At 43.8% G+C, this 14,823-nt stretch overlaps 1 protein-coding gene across 2 annotated transcripts in view; it reads left to right on the top strand.

The window, feature by feature from the left end:
• The window catches only part of ADGRD1 (adhesion G protein-coupled receptor D1), a 118,800-nt gene that overhangs the window by 3,094 nt on the left and 100,883 nt on the right, over window positions 1-14,823 (top strand). Inside the window, exons 3-9 of one of the 2 annotated variants that reach the window (XM_062504461.1) lie at window positions 1,146-1,229; window positions 4,283-4,378; window positions 6,822-6,944; window positions 7,714-7,893; window positions 9,026-9,280; window positions 13,200-13,264; window positions 14,365-14,520. In XM_062504461.1, coding sequence (XP_062360445.1) covers window positions 1,146-1,229; window positions 4,283-4,378; window positions 6,822-6,944; window positions 7,714-7,893; window positions 9,026-9,280; window positions 13,200-13,264; window positions 14,365-14,520 — 959 coding nt within the window. The remainder of the gene's footprint in view (window positions 1-1,145; window positions 1,230-4,282; window positions 4,379-6,821; window positions 6,945-7,713; window positions 7,894-9,025; window positions 9,281-13,199; window positions 13,265-14,364; window positions 14,521-14,823) is intronic. The other variant, XM_062504462.1, reaches the window with a different exon arrangement.

Below are 14,823 nucleotides of genomic sequence, written 5' to 3'. Positions count from 1 at the left end.
GCTTTGGGATGAGAAATGATTGCAGGGCAGAGAACCAGAGATGTGGTGTAACACAAATCCTGCTCTTTGTCCCCATTATCCTCTGTGCTGTCTCCACCTCTCCCCCCAAAAAACAGCAACTCAGGCCTGCAGGATGATTTGCTGTCATGGTGCATGCATGGAAAAACTCCTGTGTATCTCTATCAACTTGCCCAAAATTCCTTAGCTGTAGGACATGCTAAATTTATTTCATCACATCTGATTAAATTAATTGCTTTGAAAATAAAGGGTTCCTTGCAGCTAGCAAGATAGTAAGAAATTACAATTCATGTTTTTCTACGCTCTTAATGTTCTACCCTTAAAATAGAATTGTTATCTTAACAGAAAATGTGGTTGTTTTGTGCAGCCTGCTTCTGATTAAGTTCAAGTCACCCCACGTCCCAGAATTTGTCCAAGCCCAGGTCAGTCAGACTGTGCAGACAGAGATGCCAAAGGAAACCTGCAGGTGTTTGCCTTGGTCAACCTGTCCACCTGCTGCTAAGGAGAATTGCAGGGAAACAAAACATTTCCATCAGCCCCAAAGGGTTGTTCTGGTTTTGGGGTGGAGGGGAAGGTTCTGGAGGAAGGGCTGCTGCTGGATGGGGGGTAGGAGCTCCTCCAGCTGCTGCTCCGTGTTCTGGAAGCTCTTCTGCCAGGAAAACCAAATTCCTTGGGTGCCACAGGTACCTCTGGGGAAAGCAGGAGCAGTGGATTTGCTGCAGAGGCTGAACATTTCCATCTCAGTGCTTTGGGCTGTCCACCATGTGCTGGAAATCTCAGAAAAATCTGGAAATGACTCCTGAATGCCTCCTCAGCTGCTCCTGCAGTGAATGCTGCCAGATACACGAGCAGAGATTTAGTCAGAGATTGTTACACATTTTAGTGCAATTAAAATGAAAATCAGTGGGGATTTAGAAGCAGGTTTTCTGCAGTGGTTAATCAGTGGTACAGCTTTATCTACTCTGCTGCTTTGATTTATGATCTCGCTTGTGTGCCACACTTGATTTACATAAAATATTCCAGTTTGTTTACCTTTTGACCTCTTCGATGGTTATTTCCTGTGGAGACTTGTTACATACCTTGTTGGCCTCTCATTTAATAATCTTTTCACCTGTGTTTCTTGGAAGGGTTCAAAGTCCTGGCATCAGCTTCCCATTACTGGCCACTGGAAGATGTGGATGGAATTCACGAGTTTCGGGATACGAATGGAGGTAGACCCAGCATTCCCTGACACTGGCAATAGCTCAGCCCCTGTGCCTGGCTGGACTGGGAAGGGCACTGGAGATAAGAAAGGGGTTAACTTCTGTAGCTCAGAGATTGAGATTTTTTTCCCAGTTAATGTGTTTGCAGGGCTCCCATATCCAAATGATGTTGTATTTGTGAGCTGATCTTTATGGAGTATTCTCCGAGGTTTTATGGGCTGTCTGTGCATTGCTGAGGTTATAAAGAGAAAAGGTTTATGATCCAAAGAGTCATTGAAATCACATTGTTATTGGTTGGTTTGGTGCATGCACAGCACACTCAGGGGCTGAGATCTGTCTCTTCTGTGCCTCCTTCCTCCTGATTTTGGAAGGAGTTAAATGTCCAAGCTCCTCCTGCACTTTTGAACATTGCATGTGGTGTCTACAGAAAGAAAAGTGTGAGCTCTCATCTGGATACCTCTCACTTACTTTTATCTGCTTTTGGGTAATTCCTTAAGAGCAGTGCTGCAGCATGAGTTCATATTAAAACTGGGCAAAACCAGGAGAGATTTGCTGAGGCAAAGCCCTCCCTGGTTTGCCAGGGACAGCTGCCAGGGCAGGGGCATCCCAGAGGGAATGACAGTCCCAGAGGGAATGACAATCCCAGGGGGAATGACAATCCCAGAGGGATCCCAGAGGGAATGACAATCCCAGAGGGATCCCAGGGGTTATGACAATCCCAGAGGGATCCCAGAGGGAATGACAATCCCAGAAGGATCCCAGGGGTTATGACAATCCCAGAGGGATCCCAGGGGGAATGACAATCCCAGAGGGAATGACAATCCCAGAGGAAATGCCATCCAAGGGCTGTTTCCAGGGCTGGCTGGTACAGGTGAGGAGCTCCCCCAGACCCCTGTGTCCCCCCAGAATTCTGGCTGCTCCTTCCAGATGAAATGTTCAGCTGGGCTCTGCCCCTCCCAGACCCAGAGCTCCCTCAGGAATTTCCACAGGAGCTGTTTTTTCTCTGCTCACCCTTTGGCCCATTCCAGGTGGTGCTTATGTGCATTCCCAGTGTTCCCCAACCTGGGTGCCAAAAATGGCAATATCCATCTCTGCTCCTAAGTGGGGAAAAAGAGCTATAAATACCTAAATCCCTTTATTAGAGAGTAGAGGTGTTCAAGTATTTTAAGCCTAAATTTTGACCTCTCTTTCCACAAAACTTCTGAAAGGAATGAAATTGCCTGAGCAGAAATATATCTGGGCAATATTCTGCTTCCATCAGGAGCTGATGGCAGCATTCCCACTGACTTCAATAGAATAATAATTTGGCTTACGAAAGTTGCCACATAAGTTCTCTAAAGGTATGTTAAAGTAATTTTCTGACCCTGGACTTCACGTGGTTTGAAAAGGAGAGAAGTTCTCTGTATCTAGCGCTGTTCTGGCAATCACATCCCAATAAAGTTGTTTTGAAAGTGCTTGAAAATGATATATATAAAATATAGCTCTTGGAAAAAGAAAATTGATGTCAGATAGTTTCTCAAATATTTTTTTAAAATTTTATTTCAGCAAAATTCAGAAATATTTTTAGTGTCTTGGAAGAGAGAAAACAGAACAGATGAAGTTCCTGATCCTACAAACCTTCACTTACAGGAAAGGGACTGGCTCCCAGGAGCAAGCTCTTTTGACTCCTATTATGACATGGTGTTAAAGAAATGTATAAAGGAGCCAGCTGCAGGAATTTGCTGAGAAAACTTGGTGGATTTTGTGTTACAACAGCTTTCAGGGAACATCAGTAGCCAGAGGTCTTTGTCTGCAGTGCACTTCTCACAATGCTGAATTATCTCTTCAGTGTTGCACTGGATGGCTCAAATTCCCTTCAGTTGTTTATTTTGTGCCTTATCAGACACAGATATTATTTCAGCTGCCTCCAGCAGAGGTTTTATGCATCTGATATTTCACTTTGATATACAGGAAAAGTGTTCTTTATTGTTGTAATCTACTCCAGGTGACAATTTGTTTGGTTTTGGTTCCGTTCTGATTGCACAGCTCCTCTGTTTATTGCAGAATCTTTCTTGTTTTTCCACTCATCATATCATGCAATTATTTTCATTCCATGTTTCTCCTCTTAAATCCTTGAAGCATCATAATCTGTCCGTCACGTTAATCCATTTTATTTGTTGAAGTCATTGTGTGTGAAGCCAGATTTATATCTCTCAAAGCATTCTTGTGGTGAGAGTGTGGCAGCAAATTAATGTTTTGGAAATCTCAGCACTAGAGGCAATTGAAGGGAAACAACCAGTTTAAAATATAGCAAATAAAAAGAGAGTGGCCATGTCTAGGTCTTTCATCTGACCCCTTGTTTTCCATGCATTTTTATCTGGAGGATTTTGTGTGTGCTTTTCTTTTCCTAAGAGAAAAAATTCCTTTGTTCTGTGAGCTCAGTTGGTCTAAATCCCAAATCAATGTCTCTCCATCTACTTTCATGGGCTTTTCATCAGGCTTTATTTGCCTGCCCAGGATAAACAATTACAGTGTGCAAGATACTGCTAAATTTTAAAAATCAGAAAAAAAATTAGACAATAAAGCTTTATTATCAGACATTAAAAATGTTGAAGGTTTTCTTCTATTAGGATGGAGTTTCTTGTATTTTGATTTGTGTCCATTGCTCTGATCTGCTCACTGGGTACAAATAAGGAGAGCCTGGCACTTTCCATCTCCAGCTGAGAATTTTTACACTTTGCTCAAAGCCCTGAGCTCTGCAGGCTGGGCAGCCCCAGCTCTCCCAGCCTCTGCTGGCTCCAGGGTGTCCAAACCTGGCCATGGGGCTTCATCTGCAGATTTACAGATTGTTCTTCTCAGTACCTTGAAGAAAGCATTCTTTAGTTCTTTTAGTGGCACTGCATTTCCCAGGGCAGGTGAAGCCCAGGACAGGAGAAGGGCTTGTGGGGTCAGTGCAAGGGCCACTCACCTGAGAAATCAGTGATCTGTGCTGTGCTGAGAGATATGAACTGGCCAATTCATTACTGATTGTGTTTATTCATTGTTTTGCTTATTTGCTTGTTTTCTTTTGTTGTTCCACCCAGCTCTAAGAATCCACAACTTCACTGTGCTTCCTTCCCATAACTCTACCTTTGTAAATACCAATGACTCTGCCTACTCTAACTTCTCTGCAACTGTAGGTGAGATTTCCTGGTTTTTTGTTCTGCATTTGTCAGGCGTGGATGGTTCTTGTATTCAGAGTTAACTCTGAGTTTTGGTTCAAGAGCTTGTGTGGTAAAAGTGATTATTATTGTTATTATTGCTATTATTACACTGTCACACAGGTCTGGAAAAGCTGCCCTGCAATGTTACCCAGATTGCTGAAACTCTGGGAGAGGCATCCCCATGGGAGGATGGCCCCAGGAATCCTCCAAAATCTAAAAAATCTCTATTATTCTTAAAAGAAACAGAGATGGCATTTGTGAGGAACATATGAGAATAAACAGGTTAATTTTTTTCTTGTCATTCAAGGCTAAAATGGAAAAGAAGCCCTCTGTTTTTCACTGGTTTATAATAGTTTTTAGAGGACACGTTAAGAAAGACAAATGCAAGCAGATTTGCAAAGCCTGGAAGTGAGATGTTGTCAGTCATGACAACTTTGCTTTACGTGATGGTTTACTTGGGGGTTTTTTGTTTGTTTGTTTTTGTTTTTTTGTTTTTAATGAGAAGCATATCTTTCTATATACGTCCTTTTATTATTTTTTTTTAACCTCCACACACTAGGAGGTGAAAGGAAGAACAGAAGATGAACTCACAGGCAGAAGCCTGTCAGACTGGAAATCAGTTCCAGCTGCAGCAGCTTCCAGGCTCTTAATTTCAGAAATTGCATTTGTGCTGTGTGAGTGCAGTGGAAACGTGACCTGATGCCCACTTTACCTCAGATTTTAACTCGCATCAAACTCAGAAAACCTGACCTAAGAAGGATGGAAATGGTAAAACTGTCACTTGGGCTGCTCAGATAGTAAGAATTTTATATTGGAATACTAATCCCACTCTTTTTTTTTTTTACTCTCTAACAGTAGAAGTATGCTGGCAAATGGGAACTCTATTAATGATGAACTTCAAATGACCCTAATTCCTTTCAGTCCTCTCTTATCTGCTTTATAGACCATCTGCATAGTTCTCACATAATAAAATACCTTCAATAAGAACATTATAGAGGGTGACACCAATGGCAAAGGAAGGATGTGGGAACAGAAATGTGTTACCTTATGGCCATTTTCCTGGAGACATGAATTTATAATTGTGGTGCCTTGAGAAGAACTGAGAAATGCTTGATTTACTCCCTACTGCACACTCACATTCTTAAAAGAAACTAAATTAATCTGTCAGTTAGAGGCAGGACTTGGTGTTTTCTTCCTCAAAGGGAGGGGAAGTTACCTGAAAAGCGATATTTAAATAAGGATTTGGGATGAACTAAGAGAACACTGAAACTTGCATTCACTGCATTCATTCAGAAAAGGAAAATTTCTTCTCACTGCTGGAGCTCCCTCGGAGCAGCTCCTCTCATTTTTGCAGAAGAAATCACAAAGAAGGGTCCTAAACCCGAGGTTCTGAATCTTGCAGTTTGCCATCCCAAGCAATGGTGGTATCGGGAAACGCCACCCTGAGCAGTCAGTGCTGTGTGCCCAGAAGCGCTCGGCTCAGCGATCGCTGTTCTGGGGCTGCAGGCGCTCTCACCCGGCAGAGAACCTGCAGCGGCCTTTTCAGGGGCATTTCCTCTCTCTGCATTGCCCAAATCGCTCAGGGCAGCTGAGAACGGCTCCCATCCACATCTGCGCTCCCAGCCCCAGCCGGGCTCCTGGAGTTAACAAATACCAGGTTTCTGGAGTGAAGAGGATTCAGGTGCTTTAGCAGGAGGTGAATCAGCAGGGCTTTTCTTTGGGAGGGAACACCTGGAAATCCCAGGGAACAGAACACCAGGAAAGGGAATGATGCGCGTTAGACAAAGCAATGATTGCCTTTCCAAGGACACCCCAGCAGAGGATGGCTGAAAAGGAGATCTGCTTCTGGCTTGGGAGTGTGCCTTGCCAAGGATATTCCTTTGAGGGATTTCTTAGTGAAAACTGGCCTTTAATCACCATCTTTCCCTTTCAAAAAATGAAAAAAAACCCCTATTTTTAACTGGTTAAAGAATTTTAACTGTTTAAAGGTTTTCTTTACTAGCTCAGCCTAACAGTAAGATACCTCTAGTGAATGTTTGGCATTCAAAACTCTGGAAAACATAAAGTTTAATCAACTTCCTTTAAAATGATAAATTTTGGGTGTACGGCTTCTGTCAGTCTGAGTTAACCACAGAGTTGAGTGGATATGAGTGCAATATTTACAAACTCGAAATAAAAGATGTATCCCTGTGGTCTTCAAAAGTACAACAAACCACTGATAAATGGAAACAAAGAAACAGCACAAACCAAAAGTGGCGAACTGAAACAAAAACACCAAAAAGAAAAACAAGCACTAAAAGTGACAAAACCATAGAGCTGGAGCAAGATAAGTATCTGGGCTATAGGAGTCTGTTGAAATCATGTTTCCAGGAAATTTTCCTTTATGTGAATGTTAAACTGGATTTTGCCTTTGCTTTAGATATTGTAGAAGGGATGGTGAACAAAGGAATTTACGTCACTGAAAAGAAAGGAGTCACCTTTCTCTTCTTTGGAAGTTATCGAAATTCTTGCATTAGTAATCCAGAGGCTTGTGGGCCTGAAGGTAAGAAATTCATCAGTTATGACTGACTTTTCTTTTGCTGCCAAAATATGTTATTCAGTAATCATTGCTTCTTTCCTCCTTGGAATGAAATCTAATCCATTTTCTAGGATAACAGTGACATTTACTGTGAGCTGACCAGGATTATTAGTGAACCAAGTTAATCACGTGTGCACTTGCAGGATTGTGGTGTGTTTTTTTGGTTTTGTTATTTTTGTTTTGTTTGGTTTTGGTTTTTTTTTGTGTGTGTGTGTGGGGGGACCTCAGAATCGTTTCTGTGGCTGGTGTACAGTCATGCCCTGGTTTTACACTTTGCTCTCAGGAGCTGCTGGTGCACTGGAGGGTGACAGCACAGCCAATAACGTGCTCAGGAGATTGCAGTGTTAGCAGGGGTGTGCTGGCCAGCCAGTGCTGCAGGGGTCAGGAGTGGTCACTCCATTAAATCTGGCTCTGGTGGCGTCTGGGGAACACCAAATAAAGTCTAGGTGCCTTTTGGAGACCAAAGAACTTTGGTTTTCCCCAAGAGAAACTGCTCAGGACACGGCAGTCGCTGCTGAGCCCTGGCTGTGCTCACGGGATGCAAAACTCAGGGAGGGATTGTTTATTGGGTTTGAGCTGCTGGAACATTGTTGATTTTAAAAATGTTGTCCTGGTTTGTGCCAGCAGATGATCTGTCCTCAAAAGCATTTCCACTGTTTATATTCTACACACTGGGAATTTTTAATTGCACTCACTTTTTTCATTCAAGTCTCCTGTCCCTTGCTTTCCTCAGGAGTAACATTTTCCTTTTTCTGGAAGACTCAAGACCAGCAGGCCAAACTTCTCCCGGCCTCTGGTGGACAAGTCATTTCCAGTGGTTTCAAAATCTGCTCAAACGAAGGTGAAGGCTCTGTGGAATTTTACACCCGTGGGAATGCAATGATGAAGTGGAAAGCAAGCTTTAGTCCACCAGGTAAAGCTAACGTATTTTTAAAAAAACAATTTCTTTGTTACATTTTGCTTTATTCTTGCAGACAGAGGTAGTGAGAAGAGCACAACTTCAGGAAAGAGAAGTGGGTATATAAAAATAGTGGCAGACCTCTGTGCTTGAGAATTCTCTTGGTGTGGGGAGGGAGAGACAAAATGCAAACTGCAAAGCAGTGATGGATTACAGAACATTTGTCACTCACTAACAGCCCTTGGGTGCAGTGGAGTCCTTGTGGACTCTAGTGGGCTCCTGCATGTTTAGATGGAAACATGAGCAAAGAATGCAGATTAATCCCTGACAGCTCCCAGGATATTCCAAAGCTGGTGGGCTCTGTGCTGCCTGCTGATTTAAGGCTTTATTTGGTAACTCTCTAGCTGCTGTTTGGTGCTTTCATGATTCTGTTTTCTGTTGAGTGTCAGGTTTTCTATGCCAAGCCATAGCATTAATAAACATTTTGGTGTATCACATATGTCACTGCTTCTATCTAAACTGTGTATTGCTGAGGAGCACTAATATCTTCTGCCTGGAGCAAATTCTGGTCTTCTAGTAATGCTAATAGCATTCAGTAAATATTTTCTTGCCCTCATTTGACTACCTATATGTCGTTAAAATAGGACTCCTGGTAGCAGTTTCATAAACCTTAATGAATCAGTTTAGAAATCTTATTTTAAGAGGAAAGCTGCAAATGGCAAGAATAATTCACACGTTTGTGGATTACCCAGTCCAAGTGAAAATTAATGTTGTGTTTTCTGTCTCTCAAGCATAACGAGGAACCTGTGAGAACTTTTGAGTAGATTATTTGCTTGTTCTCCAGCTCCTGCAGTCTCAGTGCTGCTCTTGCTGAGCTGAGCTTTGGGGCAGCAGCGAAGGGGCTCAAGTCTTGGCCAGTAGCACTCAGCAGGTGGGATTTATGGAGCTGCAGCGAGGCCAGGTCCAGACAAAGCTGACAGGCATCGTGCCGAGGCAGGGGCTTCCCCAGGGGTAAAGATTAACAGGCACAGCACGGGCACCCCGTAACTCACCTTGAGCACCTCAGCAGCTCCGTGACACGCTCGGCGCGGCGCAGCCGGGGACGGAGCCGGCTCACGGGTTCTCTGCACCCCTTGGTGCCCTGCAGGTCCCTACTGGACTCACGTTCTCTTCACCTGGCAGTCCAGGGAGGGGCTCAAGGTCTATGTCAACGGCACCCTGAACACCACGGACCCTGCTGGGAAGGTTTTCTACGACTACGGCGACGCCGGCGCCAACCTCCTGACAGGGACGGAGGGGGACCCGGCCAAGCGCTTCGTGAATGGGGCCTTCGACGAGTTCATCATCTGGGAACGGGCCCTCAGCCCCCACGAGGTCCGGCAGTACTTCACCGCTGCCGTCGGTGAGTGGGTCCCGCTCTGCCCCAGCCCTGCGGCTGCAGGCTGCTCCCTTACGGGGTCACGGGGTCATGGGTTATAGGGTTGTAGGGTTACAGGGTCATGGGTTATAGGGTTACAGGTTATAGGGTTACAGGGTTACAGGGTTATAGGGTTACAGGGTTATAGGGTTACAGGGTTACAGGGTTACAGGGTTATAGGGTTACAGGGTTACAGGTTACAGGGTTATAGGGTTACAGGGTTACAGGGTTACAGGGTTACAGGGTTACAGGGTTATAGGGTTACAGGGTTATAGGGTTACAGGGTTACAGGGTTACAGGGTTATAGGGTTACAGGGTTATAGGGTTACAGGGTTATAGGGTTACAGGGTTACAGGTTATAGGGTTACAGGGTTACAGGTTATAGGGTTACAGGGTTACAGGTTACAGGGTTATAGGGTTATAGGGTTATAGGGTTACAGGGTTACAGGTTATAGGGTTACAAGTTATAGGGTTACAGGTTATAGGGTTACAGGGTTACAGGGTTACAGGGTTACAGGGTTATAGGGTTACAGGTTATAGGGTTACAGGGTTACAGGTTATAGGGTTACAGGGTTATAGGGTTACAGGGTTACAGGTTATAGGGTTACAGGGTTACAGGTTATAGGGTTACAGGGTTACAGGTTACAGGGTTATAGGGTTATAGGGTTATAGGGTTACAGGGTTATAGGGTTACAGGGTTACAGGTTATAGGGTTACAGGGTTATAGGGTTACAGGGTTACAGGTTATAGGGTTACAGGGTTACAGGTTATAGGGTTACAGGGTTACAGGTTACAGGGTTATAGGGTTATAGGGTTATAGGGTTACAGGGTTATAGGGTTACAGGGTTACAGGTTATAGGGTTACAAGTTATAGGGTTACAGGTTATAGGGTTATAGGGTTACAGGGTTACAGGGTTACAGGGTTACAGGGTTACAGGTTATAGGGTTACAGGTTATAGGGTTACAGGGTTACAGGTTATAGGGTTACAGGGTTATAGGGTTACAGGTCACTCACAGGGGTGCAGGACCTGTGCTGGTTCTCCTGCTCTTTGCTGCTGAACGTCACTTTAGAGGCAGAAGTCAGGGGTGAGTGTCACTGGGACACTCAGCTGTGATGTGCAATCTTCTCCCCTCACCTGGAGGGATAAAGGCATTGACTCCTGTTTGCTTGGCTGAAATGCAATAGGAAGTGCAAAGAATCAGGATCAGAAGCCAGGCCAGCAAACCCTGCCAGTGCTTCTGTGGCCCTGCACAATAAACCCTGGACTACAAGAAAGTAGTAAAGCGTGGCACACCTAGAACTTTCTGCTGCTCTGGGAGCTTTTACTTTCAGTTGTTCTTACAAGGCTCCCAAGAGCTAAAGCAATCACCTCCGTACCTGTGGTGCTCTTAAACCCAGAACCATCTTATCGCAGAATTTCTGCTGTGTGCCTGGAAATGACAATGTCTGTGTTTGTACTTCCAGGTTTGATTACACCAATCGAATATGTACAGAATGTATTTTATAAAAAATTAAAGTATAAGCCAGTTTATGTAGAATTCAAGTCACTGAAAAAGAAAACCCTCCACCTATGGTTATGTAATGAAGTTAGGTTTCATTTGCCACAAAAAAATTGTAGAAATTTTGCTTAAATTATTTTTTGTTTTATTAAAAAAAAAAAATTTCCTATGAACGTCGTCAAAATTTCTGATTGGGACAGTATTCATTTGGTAGTCATTTGATACAGGAAACAACTTTAAAAATCTTTAAAAAGTTTATAATGCTCTGGTCATGGTGGAAAAAATGCTTTTGTATTTGGCTGCTGTATCTTTGACAACAATTGAGGGTTACTATAACACTGCCCAGCTCAGAGCTGCCATTAATCACACTGTGTGATTAATGCAGCTCCACAAGAATGTTCTGCTGCTAAACTCAAGAGCAGCAGATTTTCAAATTGCCCCAGATCATCAATACGTGTGGCCTGCTCCCTGCCAGAGAACGGCTCGGATAAATGCAGGGAGAGCTGGTTTTAACCCCTGGACCCCTGTGGATCTGCCCCCCTCCCTGCCAGCTCCCCTCTCACGGGAGGATTTTGTGCCACTGGAGCAAACGCTGCCCAGGGCTGCAGCTCCCACCCCTGCCCTGCACCCTTCCCTGCTGTGCCTTGGGAAGGTCCCACTGGAGCCCCAGTCTCTGACTGCAGGACATCAACCTCTGGGGCTCCCTTCTGACACCCTGCTGGACTGCTGGGCTCTCCAATCCGCTGCAGCCCAAAGTTTTGAAGAGTTGTGCAGAGTTTTTCCTGCATCCCACCTTTAATCCCTGCTGGTTTGTAGGAGGCTGCGTGGCAAAGTCCTTCATTTATTCCTTGAGACGTTCATGCCCTGAGCTTCTGTGAGTTTTCTGCATTCACTGCTGTGTTGATGGGTCCTTTCCTAAACTCCTGTTCACTGGTTTTCTAGTGTCATGAAATATCAGAATGCTGTGAAAAGTAAATGTATAACCTCTTAATTGAGAGTGAAGCTGGATGTGGATTTTCCAGGGGCTTAGGAATTCAAATGTAGAGGGATGCCAGGTATGTATTTTTTTAATTAGCCAGAAGAATTCCAAGCAAACATTGTTTTAATGTGATCAGGTGTTTTGGAGCACTTGAGAAATGTGGCAGTTTAATTTTTGGTTTTTCTCATCAGAATAACAGACTAATCAGATTTTATAAAATTTACCAGTCAATGTGTGAAATTAGAATATTCTCAGAGGAAGCAATGGGTGTTACAATAGTAATCAACATAGTAAAGAAAGGTTACTATATCTATTTATTGATTTTGGAGAATTTCTAACAGGGTTGAAGCAGGGTAATATGCTTTGACATAAGAAAATAGGACACCCTGTTTTTTAATTGAATGAATGTTCATGTCCCTTTTGGATCTGTGAGAGAAATGGCTCCTGTCTGTGCAGCCCATGTTGGATTGCACTAAATTCCATGCTGCTGGCAAATAATAACTCTTGGTAAAATGTGGATTAGAAGAAAAATTTATTTCTATATCACAAATGACTAATAAATTGCTTTGCACAGAAAGGAATCAATATTTTTAAAATGGAGCAACTGGAAGCCATCCAAGATGAAGTTTATTCTTTCTGTCTTGCCAAGCCATTTCTGACATGCTCATGTGGCCATTCCCGAGCACCATTCCCACCCTGCCCTTTTGTTTGAGGGCTCACTTTGCTGCAAGCAGTGGGAGCATTTCCACTGGCTTTGAATGTTTTTCAGATATTTAAATAGTGCAGATTTTCTGATGTGGAAAAGCCTTTCTGAGCTTGCCTTTGTGGGTGTGGTTTTATTTGGCTCTGGGACAATGCAGACCCAAGATGTGAGTCAGCATCTGGACATGGGAGCTGAGGCTGGAGCCCATTTCTGCAGTCCCAACCTTCCCGGTCCCAGCCTGTGTCATACACAGAAATAAAACAAGATCTTCCGTGAAATTGTCAGAACTGCCCATAGATCATTCTTTATTTCTGATTAAAAACCCCAAACCCTAAAGAATTTCTGTAAATGTTGGGGAAAGAGCTGGAGGAGAAAGATGGATGTCAGAGTTTTAACTGCACATTGACCTTTCTTATTGAGATCTAACCCTTGAAATTTCCTGTTTGCAAACGAAGATTTAAGTATGTAAGGCTTGAACTGCTGCAATACTCATCTGCAATAAGATGATGGAATAAAACTGATGAGAGAATCAGAATTTTTTTTTTTTTTTAAACCAAGATGTGTAGCTACAGTACTGCAAATAAATAAAATCCACAGAACAGCAAATCTGTTGCTTTGAGTTAGAGCTGACTCAGTCTGAGGAGGGGAAAAAAATATAATTATGTATCTGATATAAAAATTCAGATTTGTTAACACTCTCCTTTGTGTTTGTATTTCCCCAGGTGTGCAAGTTCTGCTTTCTTCAACACTTCCATGGTCCCTGGTGACAACCACCACAAACCCCGTGGTAGGACAGTGCTCAGAACTCTCCATAGTGGCAGAATGTGCCTAAATCACATTTACAGACCCTCCTCCCTGCCTCTTTTTCCTTAATGGCACTTATTTTCAGACCTCAGTTATAAACACTTTTGGATATGCATAGGTAGATGGGAAGATGGGAACACTGAGGAAATTCATTGTTAAAGAAAATGTTTACTATATTTAAAAGGAAAAAAAAATAGCAAATATTCTGAAATAATACTATTAACTTTGAAAATACAGGAGGCTAAAACCTATTTTGATATTTTTTCTTTTTTTTCCCTTTAAAATTTAAAAAAACCCCACTGTAATAAGAAAATTGATTTCCATCTAGTTAGAAGTATAATGAAAAAAATGATAACTGATTTTTCATATGGAGAATACACCAATTACCTGTGGTCGTGCATTCTCCCGTTCTTGCTTTCTGCAGTGTTAAAGTTCTGTTTCTTTTCTTTCTTCTATCAGTTCTTGTTCACAGATACTCATGGCAGAGAGACCTGGATTGCCAAGGGAAAATCTAATCTTTGATCCCTCCTTCTCCTTCTCCTTCTCCTTCTCCTTCTCCTTCTCCTTCTCCTTCTCCTTCTCCTTCTCCTTCTCCTTCTCCTTCTCCTTCTCCTTCTCCTTCTCCTTCTCCTTCTCCTTCTCCTTCTCCTTCTCCTTCTCCTTCTCCTTCTCCTTCTCCTTCTCCTTCCCCTGTTGGGCTTCTGAGTGCTGCTGGCCATAGGGATAATTTGAGATATTTGGGATATTTGGGATATGCTGTGCTGGGTCCTGTCTCTGCTGGTGGCCATAGGGATAATTTGGGATATTTGGGATATGCTGTGCTGAGTCCTGTCTCTGCTGGTGGCCATAGGGATAATTTGGGATATTTGGGATATGCTGTGCTGGGTCCTGTCTCTGCTGGTGGCCATAGGGATAATTTGGGATATTTGGGATATGCTGTGCTGAGTCCTGTCTCTGCTGGTGGCCATAGGGATAATTTGGGATATTTGGGATATGCTGTGCTGAGTCCTGTCTCTGCTAGTGGCCGTAAGGATAATTTGGGATATTTGGGATGTGTTGTGCTGGGTCCTGTCTCTGCTGCAGCTCCCCACCGACGCCTACCAGCCCATCATCAGTGCCCTGAGCCAGGAGCGGGGCAGCTCCCAGGCCCCCCGTTCCCTGCTGGAGCACCTGCAGAACGTGTCCCTGAGCCTGCCCAAGAAATCCCTGGCAGAACTCACTGCCCAGAGCCTGGCCGAGGTGAGTGGGGGCTCCCGGGGCCATGGCCTTTCTCCAGAGCCGGGGATCTCCAACGCAGCTTGCAAAGCTTTCGCTCCTCGCAGACAGCACCCATGAAAAGAGCAGTGGCTGCTTTGGGGAGTAGCAGGAGTTGAAATGTCTCACCAGTCCTTAAAGATATCCCTTTATGCCTTTGGACCGTCCTTACCACGGAGGACACTGGGGGGCTGGATCTCTTCTCCCAAATAACAAGGACAAGAAGAAATAGCTTCAAGGGGTGCCAGGAGAGACTTAAGTTGGATCTTGGAAAAATTCTTCCCTGGA

This window comes from Cinclus cinclus, chromosome 17 (genome assembly GCF_963662255.1).
Source record: "Cinclus cinclus chromosome 17, bCinCin1.1, whole genome shotgun sequence".
Taxonomy (NCBI): Eukaryota; Metazoa; Chordata; class Aves; order Passeriformes; family Cinclidae; genus Cinclus; species Cinclus cinclus.
The sequence above is the reverse complement of the archived record's forward strand: the minus strand, read 5'-3'. Positions and strand labels throughout refer to the sequence as shown.